Source organism: Dunckerocampus dactyliophorus, chromosome 16 (assembly GCF_027744805.1).
Source record: "Dunckerocampus dactyliophorus isolate RoL2022-P2 chromosome 16, RoL_Ddac_1.1, whole genome shotgun sequence".
Lineage (NCBI taxonomy): Eukaryota > Metazoa > Chordata > Actinopteri > Syngnathiformes > Syngnathidae > Dunckerocampus > Dunckerocampus dactyliophorus.
Genome location: NC_072834.1, coordinates 550,131 through 570,220, shown reverse-complemented (window position 1 = coordinate 570,220; position 20,090 = coordinate 550,131). Strand labels below are relative to the sequence as shown.

Below are 20,090 nucleotides of genomic sequence, written 5' to 3'. Positions count from 1 at the left end.
CTCATTGAGGCTTTAAGAAACCCATTTCAATAATGATCATGTATTTTTACATTAGTAATTAATTTTACACAATACATATAATTTGGTCATGAATTAATTTAAGACAACAAAAATCCGAGGAGCCACTTGGGATCAGAAACAGCGGCTCTTTCTAGTCAGACAAAAGCCAAAAGAACCGACTCTCTAGAAAGAGGCGAAATTTCCATCACTACCCCACAACAACGTTGACAATCTGCACATGCGCAGTAACGTGGAATAGTCCATTACTTGAGAAGGGAAGGGAGGGGGCTAGGGGGCGGGAGGTTGAGACGATCATGATAGGTTACACACGAGCGTGTGCAAATAGTGGCCAAAACAATGAACAGGCAGTCACCACTTTTAAAGTAGACATATTTTTCCCTTTCAACGTTGTTCCCAAATGCTGATGTCGTGTGCGGACGCATAAAGGCGAGCTCTGGTGACGAGTGCTCGTGTTCGTAATTTGTTTGTTGTCAAGTGAATTCATGCTAGCACACTTCCTGTCACACGCACGACAAATTACGATATGATCATCTTCTCTCTGGAAAACAAACTCCAGGCTGGTACCAATCGCGAGTTTGTAATCATTTTGTGCTGTTAATTTGATGCTGTTGGAAGCTACTTTTCTGAGACCCTTGTTTTCTTCGACGCAGTCAGACAGGATGTAATAGGCAGCGCTTTTATTGTGAAGGTAGGAAATGTATTATTGGTCTTTGAGCTCTGAAAGTGTCTTCCGAGTTAATGGTAGTAAGACCCCTCGGCTACATTGTGCTTGTCTTTGTTTTATATACAACACATAATAAATAAATAGCATTCCCCCACTCACATCGCTGATGTAACACACACGAGCGCCACAGCTAAACTGCGTTGAGAGACGTAATGAGGGTTTTTTTTGCTCTTGGGCTCCCCCTACTGTGAAGATGTGTCACTTCCTATAAACCCTGTGCAGTGTTAAGGTAAAAATAAGCATAAAATAAGATTAAAATGTAATAAACGTCATAAAATAGGAGTACATTGTTCGTAATAAATATTACGTTTTAAGTATTAGTAAGTATAGTAAGCATATAGTAAGTATATTAAGTTAAAATAAGTGGATATATGAAATAGAAAGAAAATGAATAAGAACAGAAGAAACATTAATACCAATAAATAAATAAAAAAGCAACATGTTCAGTGTTATGTGTGATGGCCTGTGTCACATAATTCCGACTTTTTCCATTCATAATCATGAGTTTCCCATCTCCTAATGAGTCTTTATCTCATCATTTCCGTTTTTTATGTCATGATTCTGACTTACCGTTGGGTTTTTTTTTTCTTTCAGGCTGAACCAGATGACATTTTGGAAAGTTGATATTTATTAAGGGTGAGGGTTAGTAGCATTAAAAACAATGAATCATTTGTCCAAAAGTAATATTTATTTTGCACCAGAACAAATGATATTGGTACAAATAAATCCCAGTTACAACAGTGGCAGTGCATCTCAATACAAAAGTAAGGCTTAAAAAACAAAACAGAAAGAAACAGGATGCAAAATATCATTTGCGGCGACAAAAGACGTTTAACACCAATCAGCACAGTTTTAAGTCAAATGTTCAACTGTCAACCTGGGAAAAAGGGTTGGGGGGGTCACACAATAACGCTTCATCTGATACTGAAATAAAAACAATACAACCACCATTTACCACAGCATTCATTCGTTCATTTTCTGAAAGACAAATATCCGTGAAAGAACCTTTAAAGCTCCAATGGATTTTATTGATAAAAACACATGCAACATGTACAAAATAAAAAAACACAGGACACTGATACACCATTAAAAGAGTTTCAATCAATACGGACCCATTTTCTCTCCAAATGAAAATATGTACATAGCAGATGTGACTGGGTGGTGTCATCCTAACTAAATTCATCTCCAAGTGTGTGATCATTTCAAATCACGTCTTAGTCTTCCACTCAGTGACTGCTAAAGGATTAGTTCGCACAAATTACACTTTTAAAAACACATTTCCATCAAGCCCAAATGGACGAAAGCGCTTTGAGGACGACAGACATCCATGCTTGACATTGACGGCTACGTACGGCTAGCCATTTACAGCAAGTACAAGCGCGACCTTTCCAGGCGATCACACCGAAAGATTACCCGAAATTCTGGTGTGTGAGCCGCACCCGCTAAAACTGATTTGTACATATATAAAAGGCGCATATTGTGGCGCGCACGAGTCTGCGAGGACCAAGAAGCTCTTTATTTGACGGGAGCCAATCATGAGCTGTAAAACTTGTCGACCCGCTGGAAATCATAGGAGGTCATAACTCAATATACTCACCGTGTCATCTTACAAACTCTAAACTCATCACACAGCAACTTAACACTCAAACAGTATACCTAAAAAATATCCAAACATGTACCAAAACAAACTTTAAATTAATTTTTTTAAAAGTTTTCCCATAATGCATTTCATCTGAGCAAAGCATTTCAGTGGAGGACAAGCAGCATAGAAAATGGAAGGATGGCGCCGCACTGCTGCTTCTGCCCACCATAGGGAGCCAGAGGAGCCCAGAGGGAGGCTGACGTCATTGCAGCACCCCAATGAATGTGATGCTCAGACACAATGTCTTATGGGAAAACTTGAAAGGTGTTGTTTTCATTTGAAACTCATATTGGTATGTTTGTATACTTCTCAGGTGTTAAGTTGCTGTGTGATGAGTTTAGTGTTCTTTGTAAGGTGATACAGTGAGTAGACGGTTATATTGTTGTACTGTTACATATAATGACCTCGTGCTTTTTCCAGGGGGTTGACAAGCTTGTTGTGAGTGCACTGATGGCTTGTGATTGGCTCCTGCCAAAGAAAGAGCTACCGTTCCCTCATTGACTTGCGAGCGGTACAGTATTTAAACAATTAGCAGTAGTTCTGAAGTAACGGAGATGTCACCAGATAAGAGTTTAGGCGCACCGCTGTATCAGCCGCAGGGTTCAAAGTTTTAGAAAAAAGTAGCGGCTCGTACACCGGAAAAGACGATACTCATTCCAGCACGCTGGCGTGTCGTATTTGAGCTGCGGCTACTTTGCAAAGACGGCCTGTGCCGTGTTCCAACTTTTAATCATCAACATTCTCAAAAGTGCAAGCTAATATTGACCAGTCCAAAGAAGAGAGTAAAAGAACACACATCAACAATAGCCAAACATTTGCCCTCAAATATGTTAAACAAGAAAAAGAAAATGAAATCTGCACATACTACCCATCTGCCTGTGCAAACTTGTGTGTTTTCGCTGGGCTCAATTTTGACTGATTGGTTGTGCATATGGCTTCAGCTCTTACATGGCTCTTTTTCTTCCCTTTCCACCCAACACTGTTCCTTAGCCACAGTGAACAGGAGAGTTTTTAGTGTGTGATGGTGAGAACATGTTGGGCTCCTACCTAGCTGAACGTTGCGTAGCCTGACTAGCTCTGCTTTGGGCTCACGCTTTGCTTTGGCTGTGCCGTTGACGCTTTCGCAGAGGCCGAGGAGGAAGAGGAAGAAGAGGACGACGACGAAGACGACGAACTCCATCGGGTCTCCACGCCCGTGCTCGTCATCTTGAGTTTTCGGCGTTTTGCGAGCGGAGCGTTGTCGACGCTTTTCAGAAAGAAGCCCTCTCTCTTGCCGCGGTTGAAAGCCTGGGAAAGCGACAACAACGGTGGAAAAGGACCTTCCTCTCCTCGTTCACGTCTGGATGGTCGTTACCTTGTAAGTAGCGTTCACAAAGGTGCGCACGGTGGGCCCGCTGGACTCAAGCACGTCTGGGGTGCACAGCGGCGTCGTGGACATGGATGCCCCCCCCTGCAGCCAGCTGTTCTCTTTCAGATCGGAGAGCTTGAGTCGCCTCTCCGGATCCACGGTCAGGAGCCCTTCAATCAGAACCAACACAAAGACGTCGTAGCGGGTATCAGGACTTCCCCCTCGTCTTTACCACCCTCTTCTTTGTCTTTTCCTCACTGACCACAGGCGTCCCTCGTTTATGGCGCTTAATTGGTCTCAGACCTGATCGTAATAACTCCATTTCCACAAAGTAATAATAATAATACGTTTCATAGTTATGGCATAGAAAACCTGTTTACGACCTTCTAGATAAGGTTTCTCACATTATTAGAGCCCTCAAGACATAAAATAGCACCCCTATAGTCACCTTTACACGCATATTACCCAATATACAGTGGTATGAAAAAGTATCTGAACCTTTTGGAATTTCTCACATTTCTGCATAAAATCACCATCAAATGTGATCTGATCTTTGTCAAAATCACACAGATGAAAAAACTGTGTCTGCTTTAACTAAAACCACCCACACATTTATAGGTTTTCATATTTTAATGAGGATGGCATGCAAACAATGACAGAAGGGGGAGGAATAAGTAACTGAACCCTCACATTTAATATTTTGTGGCCCCCCCTTTGGCAGCAATAACTTCAACCAGACACTTCCTGTAGCTGCAGATCAGTCTGGCACATCGATCAGGACTAACCTTGGCCCATTCTTCTCTACAAAACTGCTGTAGTTCAGTCAGATTCCTGGCATGTCTGGCATGAATCGCTGTCTTGAGGTCATGCCACAGCATCTCAATGGGGTTCAAGTGTGGACTTTGACTTGGCCACTCCAGAACGTGTATTTTCTTCTTCTGAAACCATTCTGAAGTTGATTTACTTCTGTGTTTTGGATCATTGTCTTGTTGCAGCATCCATCCTCTTTTCAGCTTCCACTGTCTGACAGACGGCCTCAGGTTTTCCTGCAAAATATCCTGATAAACTTTTGAATTCATTTTTCCATGAATGGTTGCAAGTTGTCCAGGCCCTGAGGCAGCAAAACAGCCCCAAACCATGATGCACCCTCCACCATGCTTCACGGTGGGGATGAGGTGTTGATGTTGGTGAGATGTTCCATTTTTCCTCCACATGACGTTGTGTGTTCCTCCCAAACAATTCAACTTTGGTTTCATCAGTCCACAAAATATTTTGCCAAAACTTCTGTGGAGTGTCCAAGTACCTTTTTGCGAACATTAAACGAGCAACAATGTTTTTTTAGACAGCAGTGGCTTCATCCGTGGAGTCCTCCCATGAACACCATTCTTGGCCATTGTTTTACATATAGTTGATGTGTGCACAGAGATATTGGACTATGCCAGTGATTTCTGTAAGTCTTTAGCAGACACTCTAGGGTTCTTTTTTACCTCTCTGAGGATTCTGCACTGAACTCTTGGCGTCATCTTTGGTGGACGGCCACTCCTTGGGAGAGAAGCAACAGTGCCAAACTCTCTCCATTTGTAGAGAACTTCTCTGACTGTCGATTGATGAACATCCAGACTTTTAGAGATGGTTTTGTATCCTTTCCCAGCTTTATACAAATCGATAATTCTTGATCGCAGGTCTTCAGACAGCTCTTTTGAGCGAGCCATGGTGCACATCAGACAATGCTTCTCATCAAGACAATTCTTACCAATTCTGTGTGTTTTGTAGTGTTCAGGGCATCTTTAAACCACTCATCAGTGATTGGGCACACACCTGACTTGAATTGTTTGGTAAAAATTGGTTTCAAATGCTCTTTAAGTCTCCTTAGGCAGAGGGTTCGGTTACTTATTCCTCCCCCTTCTGTCATTGTTTGCATGCCATCCTCATTAAAATATAAAAACCTATAAAGGTTTGGGTGGTTTTAGTTAAAGCAGACACAGTTTTTTCATCTGTGTGATTTTGACAAAGATCAGATCAAATTTGATGGTGATTTTATGCAGAAATTTGAGAAATTCCAAAAGGTTCAGATACTTTTTCATACCACTGTAGTAGACAAAAAAGACAATAAGAAGACTCACAACCTTGTTGCTTTTTTTCTGGATAACGTACTTCCTGCATTAGCAAACATAGTAGACATAGGAAGAGTAAATAAGCCATTTAAGACGTAAATAAAACTCCTGTTCGTGTATGTCACAGTAAATGTGTTTCCCTGGGGACCTAAGTGGCAGGCGGACAGATGTGCGTAGGACAGGAAGTGACGGTATGTCGTAGGTTATGGCCCCATCAGTGGCCCGTGTTATTATTAGGATTATTATCTCATTATTCTACTTGATTCAGTTAGTTCATTTAGCCATTTTTAGGATTGAAAATGCTTCATTTAGGCCAAGAATCAGGACAATTTGCTTAAATATGCACTTTGTTTTAATAATAATAGGCCGTATTCAACCACGAAACCTCAATCATTTATGAATTAATTTTTGAAAGACGCCAGAGCGATGGTACTACTGTATGTTCCAACCGTCTCAAGCCTTTATCACAGCTCGTTTCCAGACCTGACCATGATCACACAGTTATTGATAAATGGAATAGTTCATAGGTGCAGCATAGAGACCTTCTTATTATTAGAGCCCTCTAGACATGAAAAAACACCCCTATAGTCACTGTAACATTCGTATTAGCCAATAAAGTAGACATAATAAGAGAACATAACCATAATAAACAATAAGAATGAATTCGATTTTGTATCGTGTTTTTCAAGGCACCCAAAACGTTTCACAATGAAGTGAACCCATTAATCATGTATTCATTCACCGGTGGTGGCATCTGTAGACGCAGCTGTCCTGGGGTAGGCTGATGGAAGCGTGGCTGCCACGTTAGGTTGGGGCAGTGCTTCTCAAATGGTGGAGTGGGCACCCCTAGGGGTGGCGTGGTGAACCAGCTGCGTCTAGGGTCCCGTTTTAGATGGACTGGGCGTCGTAAAGCACCGCTAACTGTCGTAGACGGGTGTGTTTACCTTCTGTAGTTCAAGCAGGGCACGGAGCAACAGCTCAAGTACTGGCGTAGAAACGCTGTGATCTTTGTTGTTGTTGCGCTTGTCGTGCATCAACAGTACTGACAATGGAAATAAACCATCTCGCTTTTTTCGATTTTTGCATCGGCATCAATCTTTTGTGTTGTTATTGGATGTGAGCAGCAGATCTACCAAAAGCACGAGTCACAAACACCATGCCCTGCGACAGGAAGGTTAGCTGCCGCCAATCACGTCATCACGAGCATTGCAGTAACATTACTGACACCCAGTGACCAGTGCAATACTACATAGCATTCACAGTGTCTCAGTGCATCTTCTGAATGCCTTATATTTGTATTTTACTTCATTTAGCCATTTTATGCTTGAAAATTCTTAATTTTGGCAAAAAATGCAAACTTTACTTCATTTTTGACTAATAGGCAATATTCAAGCACAAAACAGCATGATTTAATAATAATAATTTTATTCACCCTGTGTTCTCTTCCTGCTGTGAGTTGTGCAGCAGCACGTTTAGGCAGCAAACTGAATTCATGGTGGATTTGTGCGTTTTAAGGTTAACCTCCAGTCAGTTTCACTAAAATGTTGACACAAGATCTGGATTTGGTCCCTGGAGGCTTTACTTTATAGTGGCTGCCCCACCGCTCCTCAGGGATGTGCTAAATGCAGGGAACAAATTTGGTTGGGACAAATAAAGTACATAAAAAAAGAGAGTGAGAATTCACGATGCAATCATTGCGTCTAGAGATGCTCCATATTGGCTTGTTACTAAATTAAATGTTGAATTCATTTCTACACGACTGGACAAAGCCAAGATCAGAGACTGAAGGTAAAAGAAAACATGGCGGACACAGGCTCGTGACTCCTTGTTCTGCCACCAGGCTTCTGTAGTGTAGCGTTTGGCTCTTGACAATTGACACACCTTTAACAAGCTCTTTGGCGTCCTCCGACACGCCCTTCCATGGCTCCCCATCCAAGGAAAAATCTCCTTCTTTAATCTTCTGCATGATGTCGGCAGCGTATGATGACGTCATCCCCACCTGCTCACACTGGAACGGCACCTGGCCTGACAGCATGGTGTACTGGTAGCACACACACAGATGGAGATCAGGACCTCGGCTAACGTGACAGATGTTCCACTAACAGCGATTTCAGCTAACCAGAATGACCCCGAGACTCCAGAGGTCACAGGCTTTGTCGTAGCCGGCGCTCTCAAAAAGTTCCGGTGCGGCGTACTGCAGCGTGAAGCAGGGAGTCTGCAGCGGGGCGCTGCCTGCAGGACACAGGCGGGCAAATCCAAAATCTATCACTTTGAGCACAGAGTCCTCCCCCTCATCCGTAAACAGCACATTCTGCAAGGGAAAAAGATCCAAAGATGTCTGTGTTTACATCATGTGATTTTGTGGTCCTGCTAATCGCGCAAGTTGAACTCCATTAAGCACAAATCACTTTTTTTCCATGCGTTCTTTGCTCCACTGCTAATGGCCCACCTCGGGTTTCAGGTCTCTGTGCACAACTCCGGCTTCGTGCATGAAGCTGACAGCTGAGACCAGGCTCTGCAGCAGCTGGCTGGCCTCCGCTTCGCCGAAGAGTTTCTTCTTCTTGATCCTTTCGAGCAGCTCGCCACCGCGCAGGAGCTCCATCACTAAGTAGGTGTGGTACTAACACACAAAGATGAATACTCAGTACTACGGATGCTCCCATCCATCGGCCACAAATCAAAATCGGCCCATTTCTGTGAAAAAGCATGTGATCCGCATATGCTTCCCTCCCTGCCTCTTGTGCCCCGCCCCCCCGGCAGTTCACCGGGGCCCCTCTATCTGAGAAGTACTGCAGTTGCCAATGTACCTGATCAGTGTAGACATCATGCAGCTTGATGATGTTTGGGTGAGCCTCACATTGCCTCAAAGCAGCAATCTCCCTCTGGGTGTTCACTTCCATTCTAACAAAGGAAAACATGACGGGTAGTTTTAATTACAATAATGAAGTAGTTGGGCAGTGGTCATCCATCACCCGCTTGGGATCAATACTTTAACACAGGGGTGTTTTTTTCTCCAACCTTTTCATATGGAAAGTGTAGCGGGCAACATGACTTGTAGTGCTATTGTGGCACACTTGAGTCGCCAAAGTAGTCAGTTGCAATCTGCAGCTTGTACAAAGAAGCCATCCAACAACACGACACGTCAACAAAGTAACCTACCTACTGCACCCTGTGGGGCACACAAACAATTAAAACGACACCCATATATTCCTGCCACAAGGCATGCTGGGTAGTTTGTGTTTGTTGCATTTTTACTTGATTACAAAATATGTTGAGGAGGTGGTCAGAGAAGTAAACAAGGAGGAGTTAACATACTCTTGATATGCCCATTTGTCATCTTTTATTGTTCATAGTTCATATCATTGTTGCCGCTGGACCATCCAGCATGCCTTTCGGGCATTTGGAAATAACAGTTTGAAGTTACGTGTTGTTGTTCATTTATGTGATGTGTTAAGGTTTCGTTGCATCGTGAGCAAGTATGTCGTTCTGTCTGATGCCATCTACATGTAGACAGCCCCTCTGCCTAATTTTATAACCCAATGTGGCTCGCGAGTGAAAAAGTTTGCCCACCCCTGCTTTAACAAGAACATTCTAAGCAAGCAGAAGCAAAATTCACCTGCGGCTGACTATCTTGACGGCATACTCGAGGCCACTTTGCTTGTGAGTGCATTGTCTACACACAGAGAAGCTCCCCTCTCCTAGAGGTGGCCCCTGGAGACAAAGCTCATAGTTCTGAAAAAACTGGGATTCCTAAAAAAAAAAACAAAAAAAGGAAAAGAGTAGCATGCCACATTGATTGAGTAAGCACATCCATGACTTACTGCAGATGACAACGGACCAATTCAATGCTTCATGTCCTTACCGCTAACATGGCACTGCGTTGGACCGTGGCCGAGCCCGGACGGTCAGCATGAACCTGCGATTCCAGAAAGTCTCCCATGACAGCATTTTTGTTGAATAGGATGGAGGGAGCGATAAAGGAGTAGCCCTAGAATAACACAAGACATACAGTATACGTATGTGAGGAAACGCAGGTTTTTTGCTAATAACTTTTGTTGCATGATGGGTTTTTTCATAAAAAATTTTTTTTATAAAATTGAAATGTAAAAGGGCCGCACAGTGGTCTAGTGGTTAGCATGTTGGCCAACACAGTAACAGCTTGGAGATCGGGAAGACCTGGGTTCGATTCTCCCCTGGGCATTTCTGTGTGGAGTTTGCATGTATGTATGCATGTTCTCCCCGTGTGTGTGTGGGTTTTCTCCGGGTACTCCGGCTTCCTCCCACATTCCAAAAACATGCAGGTTAGGTTAAATGACGACTCTAAATTGTCCACAGGTATGAATGTGAGTGTGAATGGTTGTTTGTCTATATGTGCCCTGCGATTGGCTGGCGACCAGTCCAGGGTGTACCCCGCCTGTCGCCCGAAGTCAGCTGGGATAGGCTCCAGCATGCCCCCGCGACCCTAAAGAGGGAGAAGCAGTATAGAAAATGGATGGATGGATGGATGAAATGTAAAATTTGTTCCTAGGACAACCAGAGGCACAGGCCAAACTTCCCACCCTTTTGGACTGCACTTTGGACACCCCTGGTCTACTTTATGGTGACCCAATATATCTTCTATGTCTTCTCTTATTATGTCTACCATATTGGGTAATAAGAGTGTAAAAGGCGCCAGTGGGTTTTATGCTCTAACAATGTTAAAAAAAAAATGCATTTAGGAGGGTCATAAACAGGTTTTCTATGCTCCAACTACAAAAATAAATAACAACTCCTACTTTGCGGAAATTCACTTATCACGGTTGGGTCTGGAATCAATTAACCGTCATAAACGAGAGATTACTGTATCTATTTAGTAACGTCCAAGTCAGGCAAGCACCGACCTTGAAGAGACGGTCAGTGCTTGGGGGGGTGCTTGCTGGAGAGTAGACTGGATCCATCCCTGTGAACTCCTCGGCAAAGTTCCCCACATCAAGTTCACTCTTCACTTCGGGTTTAAACGGACTGGGAATCTTCTTTTGGGCAAGATCTTGCCAGTTCAGTCCCTGTGAGGGAAAACGCCATTGCAGCAATTGTGCACAAAATAATAAAGGGCGCATCAACTCAGGAAAGGGCGCCAATGTAGGAAGTCAGACCTTGAAGAAAATATGTGCCTTGATGTCTGCAGCCCCCCGCGGTCCAGAGCCAAGCCTCTTGTGAGGATCCTTTACCAACAGCTTCTTCAGAAGGTCCTGAGCAGTGGGTCCGATCATGGAGGGGAATGGTGGATCACAGCGCAGAATACGTCTAAGAAAATTAGGATGGATGGATATTAATATAATGCCAGTCAAACACGAGGGCATAAGAATACTCCTTTTTATTATTAGGCCCTTATTATTATTATTAGGCCCACATGATTGGTGATTGGTTATTAAATTCTGAGGAAAACCTGTTGCTTTAGTTCACAGAGAACTCACTTGGACACCTCGCTCTGGGAGTTCCTCTCTCCCTCCAGAGTAAATGGAGAAGCACCCGTCAGCAACTCAAACATCAGGATTCCAAGGCTCCACCAATCCACCGACTGCAAACAGCAACAAAATGGATGGAGAACATGCTAGCTTGTTGTGTGCTGCAGGTGAATGAGATAAAGCTAGCTATACACTACAGCATATATCTGTAGATAGATCAAATGAACATAAAATAGTGTGCAGCTGTGTGTGCTTCTTACCTTTCCATGGCCTGTTTTCCCTCGAATGATTTCGGGTGCCATGTACTCAATAGTACCACAGAAAGAATAGGTCCTTTCCTTCTGGGATAAAGAAAAAAATGGTAAAAAAAACCAAAACAGGCTTCTGGAATCCTGATCTCCTTCCCCCATTGTGTTCTCTACCTCTTCTTGTAGAAATTCTTTGCTGAGTCCAAAATCTGTCAATACCACATGACCGTCACTGTCCAGGAGAATATTTTCCAATTTAATGTCGCGGTACACAATCCCGAGCTGCACACACACAACACAGCAATCCCATTGATGGTTCCAACAGTAAGGTAACCTCGATAAACGAGGGACGACTATACATGCAGAAAACAATGGTTTGGTACTTCTAGAAATGTCATTTATGCAACGTCTTACCAACATATCAGCCATTTGTGGTTGTTGTTGGGCAATAATGCTCTTGTTCCTGACAATATATCCAAATACTACTATTAGGGATGCAAAGAGAATGCAAACCTTGTGCAGGTGTTCCAGGGCCAGGATTGTTTCAGCGATATAAAGTCGTACTGCCTCCTCAGAAAAGTGATCACGTTGATACAAATGAGTGAACATCTCCCCTCCGCTCACATAGTCTGCACGTGCACGCAAGCAACAAGACAACAGGCATTTAGCCAAATGATAGGCAGAGACAAAGCCACATGAAATGTGGTTGAGCGAGCGCCACTCACCCAGGATGAGGTGCAGCTTGCTCTGAGTCTGAAAGGCGTAGTGGAGTGTGACCAAGAAAGGCGACTGGCGGATGTGCTCCAGCACCTGCCTCTCCGTGCGCGTGTGCTCCGTGGTCTTTGCCTTCTGAACGATAGCCGCCTTCTTTAGCACCTTAAGGGTCATAATTGGTCATAAGTTAGCCCCTTACCGATGGTGTCTTAATTCAGGACATTCTGAAAGCAGCGTTGTCCTAGACGGAGCGAGCCCACGTGCCCAATGGCACGCCCTACCTCCAACAAGGTGACGTTCATTTTATTTCAAGTCTATTTTTTTTGGACCCTCAGCCCACACCATACTTTGAGGAAACGCAGCGGTGAGGCAGTTGATGTGGAGCCACAAGTGGCAGAAAGAAAAGGGTCATTTGAATGCTACGTTTAGCTTCAAAACCCTGGCACACGGATATCTCCACAAGACCAAAGTTAGAGAAGTTTCTGATGCACCCCAGGTATGGTTTTATTGTCATTTATACTGTGCTACCAACTAACCAGGGATTTTTTTTTTGTTGTTTTTTTTTTTACATGCGAGAAGTCTCTCGGCTAGAACTGCTAGCTAAAGTTTGGGTTAGGAGCTGCTAGTTATGGTCAGGCATAGCCAAGGACAGCTATTTGGTGGCTTGTGTCAATGTAAATGAATGTAAATAGCATTAGCAGAGCAGAGCTAGTCACCGGGAAAGATTTTCAACACATTGGTAAAACATACGTACATTATAGCCATCTAATTGGTCTTACTTATGATGTATTGTGCAAAACTAAGACAGGAACAACATCCAATTAAAAGAACTACATGAATACACAGCCACCATCCACCAGTAGCAGCCTGGACTTTGTTTTCCAGAGAGGTGCACCAACAAAGTTACCAAATCTTAACTTTGTGCATTCTCACATACTATCAGCATTTGGGAGCAAATGTGAGGTGAAAGAAAAAACAGAAAAATACAGTATTGTAGTCAATCTGTGCAGCGTGGGAGAAGATTCATTGCAAAGTTGGACAAGTCTCCGCTCGCATTAAACAAAAACAAACAAAAACTGGAAGATTTTTAACTACATATTATTGTTGGAATAAAATAATGGCCCATGTTTCCAACATCAATATCCCTTTACAATTTTTTTTGATGTAATTATTTACAAATTATATTATTTTTAGGTCTACTGGTTAGCACGTTGGCCAATACAGGAACAGCCTGGACATCGGGAAGACCTGGGTTCGATTCTCCCTTGGGCATTTCTGTGTGGAGTTTACATGTTCTCCCCGTGTGCGCGTGGGTTTTCTCCGGGCACTCCGGCTTCCTCCCACATTCCCAAAAACATGCAGGTGAGGTTAATTGGCGACTCTAAATTGCCCATAGGTATGAATGTGAGTGTGAATGGTTGTTTGTCTATATGTGCCCTGCGATTGGCTGGCGACCAGTCCAGGGTGTACCCCGCCTGTCGTCCGAAGTCAGCTGGGATAGGCTCCAGCATGCCCCCGCGACCCTAATGAGGATGAAGCGGTATAGAAAATGGATGGATGGATGGATATTATTTTTAATTTGTGTGTGTTTTTTTCTTTTATCACTGTGCCTTAAATGTGTCCCGGTGGTTGGGGACCCCTGCCTTCCAGCATGTGCTCTTTTACACATCAGAAAATACTGTAAGAATGCCACTTCTTTATTTTACAATGTAAGATGGATGTCTACATCAACAAATGTAATCGTTGAATGGTATCAAATCATATCATTTGTACACTCTATGGAATCATTCTGTTTTTATAAGATATCGTTTTGAATCGTATCTTAACCCATGTGTCTACATGTGTATTTACATCCCTACTTATTACAGACTAAAACTTCTATCTGCGATTAATTTCAAGCAAATATGAGTTAACTATGGACAAAATGCAATTAATTGCGATTACATGTTTTAATCGATGGACAGCCCTAATATTTTCCCTTTCAAACTGGCAGGTGATGAAACCGTGATGATATTTTGGCTTACCTTCATTGCATAGAGTTGGCCTGCATCATGGCCGCTGTTCTTCCTCACTAAAAAGACTTTTCCATAAGCTAGAGAAAGGTAAGCACAAAGGTCCAACATCTGCTTAGTGCTTGCAAAAAGAATTAAAGCAATTTATAAAGGACAGGTGTGAAATACTATGAGTGGGTGTGTGTGACCCCTTGGAAACATGGACACGGAGGAACAGACTGGAGATGAGACATAAACATTTTACCTCCAGTGCCCAAGACTTTGAGGAGCTCAAAGTTCTCCATGCCGACCTTTTCAGTGTGCCCGGTAAGGTTAGCTGGTGGCAGGAGGGGAGAAAATGCAGTCAGTGGTCGTTCATACACCGGATCCCAGCATAGTCACAAAAACATCAACTTTCATTTATGGTAGCCTTTTTCTCCTGTGAAATAGCTGCAGTCATCATACATGTTGCAAATAGAGCTGAATGGATGATTCATCCATTAGCCAATTCATCCACAACTACTTTGGTATGCGATTCATCCTTTTTGATGTGAAAATGTAAATATCCTCTGATTGCATCCTCTCAAATGGAAATCTTTTTCATTTTCCTTCGTCATCCATGAAAGCAGACCTATTTTCTTTGTGTTTTAGGCAAAAAAAAAAAAAAAAAGCGGTATTAACACACATCAGTGACATGTTTGCCTCTTTTCTGACGTCATGCGGACCAAATACTAGCTGTTGGTCTTTGGTGCATATTGATTAGGTCCGTCTAGGGCAGGGGTGTCCAAACGTAGTGAAAAATGAAAGGATGGGAGGGCCACTGTGATATTTGGTAAAGCAACACATGTATAGTACTGTAGATATGCTAAAGACATACTGCATATAGTTCAAGAAAAAACTGCGACTCAGCTTTGTGAAATTATTAACGTTATTACTAGTCTCCCCCCCCATTCTTGCAGTTGCTTTAAAAAAAAAAATATTTTTTTTTTAAACTGAATCTTTTAAATGTAATCTTTGGAAATGTTCTTGTCATAATATTGGGATATTATTCCCATATTTGTACTTCATTGAACTTCAAAATGAGAACTTTTTCCCCAACCTAGTTTTCTAAAAATTAATCTTATTTTGTTTTGTTTGTTTCTCGTCATATTACGACTTAAAAAAAAACAACATGTTTTTTCTTTAATATTCCAACTCTGTGCCCCTAAAATGACTTTTAATATTTTGAATTCATGCTCATAAAATGACAGCAGCTTTTCTCATTTCTGCTGGGTTTTTTTCCCCAACTATTTCCTTGTCAATTTTCTTTTCATAATGTTATGACTTTATTACCGTAATATGTCCACTTTATTCTAACTTTTTCCCCAACCTAATTTTCCAAAAATGACAACTTTGTTTTGTTTGTTTCTCAAAATGCTGCACTTTTTTCTTGAATATTTCAACTTTACACAACTAAGATGACGTTATTGTCTTAAAATTGAAACTTTTTTCTCTTAAGATTCTGACTTAATTCTTGTAAAATGATACTACTGATTTCTCCATTTTTGTTGTCTTGTTAAATTCTATTTTTAGAATGTGCGGCAGGCCAATGAAAAAACAGCAGTGGGCCGCCCCTGGCCTAGGGCCTAACCGATTACTCGATTAATCGAAACCACAATCTTAAGCTTAATCAGCTAATAAAAGAATTGTTGTTTGCAGTAATTGCAAATGTGGCTGACTTTTGAGGAGATAAAGCGTTACCTTGGTGACCGATGGAAAGTGACACCAGCGAGAAAAAAAAACGAGAGTAAAAACTAGAAACAGAGTACACAGCTGCTGAAGACCACAATGAATCCATGCAGGATGGATCACAAAACGGATTCATTGGTCATGGTTTCATTTGATTTGAACTACATGCATTTGCAGTTCCAGTGGAATACATCACATCCTACAACCCAACAGTTCCACTTGTCCAAGAGGAGTAGGAAGAAGCAAAGTTTCTTTCATCCTAACCAACATCCATTTCACATTTATTCACTTCCTGTATTTCATATGTGGTCTTTTTAATACATAGAAAAGTGATAAGGTAATGTAACAATATGCTAATAGAATTGTCAAGATTTTTCCACAATTATAATAAATAGTAATCTTATATAATAATCAATATAGTCATAAATAAATAATAATAAATACAAATAAACCTAACATAAGTTTGAGATTATTTAATAATAATTGCATTGATGGAATTATAAGATGGAATAATAAAATGGAATTTTTGGCCTTAACTTCTCAACATTTGTAGACAAACGTGCTGTGACTTGTGCAGGGCTCCAACTAATTATTATTTTCTTAGGTGATTAATCTGAAACTTGCTGTTTGGATTAATCGAAGACTTGTACCAAATCAATATGAACCAAACACAAACAGTTAGTGGTTTAAATCAAAAAACAATCACTCAAATACCAATGTTTTTGTTGATCAAATGGATAAACAATCATCAGTTCATCGACCCATTTTTGCAGCTGTAGACGTGTGTTCTGAGCACACAAAGGTAAGAATATTAGCACAGTAAATCTCTATGGCGGCAGATGCACAGCATCCCTCTGCTTCCCCCAGTGGGATCAAATAATACAAAACAACAACACAATCATAGATGACACCCAACAGATTCTGACAAAATGGCATTACGGAGGCCCGGAATTCTTCTGAATTACATAGGTCCATCCATCCATCCATTTTCTATACCGCTTCAACCTCATTAGGGTCGCGGGGGCATGCTGGAGCCTATCCCAGTCACATCCAAAAACAACAAACTGCAAAACAATGTGGTTTTCCCCAGAGAAGTGCAAAAAGAACCATGTATTTCTGACAGGGGCGGCCTTACCATTAGGCAAACTCAGGCAAATGCCTACATTAATATTTAAAATGGTTTTTGGGAGGGTATGTCAACATGCCAACTAGTAACCAGCTGCTGCCCACATTGAGGACCTTGTGTTGACGTGAGAATAAAACATTTGTCAGTGCAGTACCAGGATGTGGAGGGCCCCAATGACTGGGTTTTCCTTGGACCCCTAAATGACTAAATACACCCCTGATTTCTGAAGGCAATGCAATCAATCAAATGATTGATTATCTCAGTTACCTCACGGCACTTTCCACTTGGAGGTCACATTCATACATGAAAAACAGAACCGACTGAAACCCCACGTGAGCAAGCACTTTGCCACAGAGGCAAGGAAAAACGCCCCCTGGGGAAAAAGGCTCTGTGGGGCGGCCGTCTGTCTCGACCTGTTAAGATATAAGATATATGTTTAAGATACAAAAATAGAAGGATAGATGGTAGATCAAGCGAGAAGTCTTAGTCTTGCTCCAAGGAACATAGAGGAGTGTTTCTATGATACATATCAGCGTAACAGGGCTAACTTCTAACTATATGCTTTAACAAAGACTTTTGAGTGGCCTTTATTAAATAGAGAGAGGGTGTCTGTCCCCGGATTGAGTGGGGAGATGGCTCCACAAGAGAGGAGCCTGGTAACTAAATGCTCTGCCTCCCGTTCTGCTTCTAAAAATGCTCGGAGTGGCAAGTAATTGTAACTTCTGGGAGTGCAGTGTTCTCCTGGGCTGACAGGGTTCGACACACACATCTCCAGTCACAAGCTCCTAAAGTTAGACACTGAAATGTCAGCACATGACTGCTGTGCGTTCTTGCCTAAAGAATAAGACGAGTCAAGCATGGATTGTTTTCATACAGCAAGGAAGCCACAGAGCAGTTTGACACACACTTTGGACTAGTCATGCTGACCTACAGTATGTGTCTTAAGAAAGTGAAAACACCGTGATTGATTAGCTACAAGAGGACTTACCATTGGTGATTTGATGTTTGACGGTGCAGGCGCTCTCATTAGTTTGTGCGTCGGAGTCATCACTGCTATCCCCCGACATAACTTGAAGTTGCTCCCAATACAAACTATTTGAGATGAATTCAACGCCACTTGTTTGTTCGATATTTACGATATTGCAGTCCACACAGCTTTGTAACAACTATTGTAGCTGCATTGTGTGGAGCACAGGGATTAGGGCAATGACCAGACAGATGTGTATCAACAATGCCGATGCCTCGATATTAATCCCAGTGTTTGACATCCTGCATGAGGTACAAAACATTGGATCGTGTCGGTTGACAGTTGAGGAAAAAAAGGACTAGCCTAGTTTTTTCCAGTAACAGCGTATGTGTTACATTGGACTCTACCTCAACAGTGTTAGCATTAGTTGGCAAAACAAAACAAAAAGAGTTGTCAATATATATTCACTTGCCGTCACGTTAGCGCCGACTGAGACTGGTCAAAATATGAATATGAATCCATCGGCATGTACAGCGGGGTGCTTATCTTAATCGTTAAGATATGAGAAGACACTGGCAGACACCCCGCTATTGTAACAAGTAGTAAACAAACAACCTGTATCTAGCTAGCGTAACGTTGCCGTTGTCCGTCAAACTTTGTAGCGTTAGCCGGGGCTAATGTCTTGTTGATAAAGAACCTCCTCGGATTTCAGCGATAAAGGCCATGTTGGCGGGGGCAATTCGGGTGGCTTCTTTTCTTCTTTCTGCCTCCGCTAGAGTAACGCTCACGTTTCCTCCATGTCACCAAAAGTACCACATCACTTGATATTTGGTCAACTACTAGCTAACGGCTAATGCAGGATGCTTTCGACACAACCTGGGCGACGGTCGTCACGTGAGTAGTATGTGGGCGGGGCCACGGTGGCCGCGTCAGATCAGAAATCACAGCCGATAATGAATAAGACATAATAGCGTTATATTAATTTAAAGACATGGACAACTGGGATTACTTGTTGCTTGTGCCGTAATAGTTTAAAAAATTGCAAAAAAGCTGGAATGTTGATACTAGTAAATAGTAAAAAAAAACTTAGTGTTAAACACATTTTTAAAATCCTTTTTACAAAATAAAAGGTGGCCCACATCCTTTGATTTTCAGTATGTGGGCCTCAGTAGAAAGGTTCCCCCCCCCAGGTTAGATCATATGTTAAACCATCATCTTCTCATTTGGGTTAGCTGGAGCCTATCCCAGCTGACTTCAGGTACACCCTGGACTGGTCACCAGTCAATCACAGGGCACATATGTACATGTTTTTACTTGGGATGTGGGAGGAAGCCGCTGCAGCCAGAGAAAAGCCACCCAAACTTACACAGATTTAAATACGGATCTCTTGATGTGCTAACTAGTCAAGGATGCCAGAGACCAACAAAAAAAATCAATCCAGTATGCAAGCTGCAGCCACAAATGGCCCCCGATTAGCACTTGACAAGGCTATGTTTGAACTACATTAACAGGTAAAACATGAAAATGTGAATCTTTTATGGTTTTATGGTCCACAATTGGTTTCCATTCATTTCCATGGATGAACTCTATTGTGAAAGCAATTGGTCAAAATGTGGAAACTTCTCCACACATATCAGAGTGCCTTAACTATGACAATGTGGTGACTTTGAGGAAGTGAGACATGTATTGCATTAAGGTCAGTAGACTTATACACACATTACTCACATACACACACTGAAAAACTTCCTGTTAGGCAAAGGCGGTAACTGGAAGAAAGCAAAGTGTTTCTGTGCTGCAAGGCAAGTCCCCGTTTGTTCCACAAGCCAGTAGTACCTCACTACCATATGCTCCTGTATGCATTTTAATCATTTAAAAAGCTGGTGTACTAAAGTAACACCTAACCTGCCCCCATGTGCACAACAGAGGTGACCAGTGGCTCCAGCTTTACATCTGAGTCACCTAAAAGAGGGAAATGAGGCAAAGAACTTAACAGCACCGTGTTTAGTCAAGCCTTTCAGAGGGA

The 20,090-nt window shown here is 42.3% G+C and overlaps 1 protein-coding gene across 2 annotated transcripts; it reads right to left on the bottom strand.

Moving 5' to 3' along the window:
- Positions 1-1,423: 1,423 nt before the first annotated feature.
- On the bottom strand, positions 1,424-20,090 carry rps6ka4 (ribosomal protein S6 kinase, polypeptide 4). Of its 2 annotated transcripts, none has more exons than XM_054754066.1 (18): positions 18,089-20,090; positions 14,512-14,583; positions 14,280-14,347; positions 12,267-12,417; positions 12,055-12,170; positions 11,716-11,823; positions 11,554-11,634; positions 11,303-11,406; positions 10,982-11,132; positions 10,730-10,891; positions 9,712-9,837; positions 9,466-9,599; positions 8,657-8,750; positions 8,299-8,469; positions 7,969-8,160; positions 7,731-7,890; positions 3,742-3,905; positions 1,424-3,674 (listed from the first exon to the last, which is right to left on the bottom strand). In XM_054754066.1, exons 1-18 carry the CDS (start codon positions 18,165-18,167, stop codon positions 3,459-3,461), a joined length of 2,349 nt encoding a protein of 782 aa, XP_054610041.1. In that variant the 5' UTR covers positions 18,168-20,090; the 3' UTR covers positions 1,424-3,458. The 2 variants fall into 2 exon arrangements, with proteins under 2 accessions (XP_054610041.1, XP_054610042.1); XM_054754067.1 differs by having other exon boundaries at positions 11,554-11,631.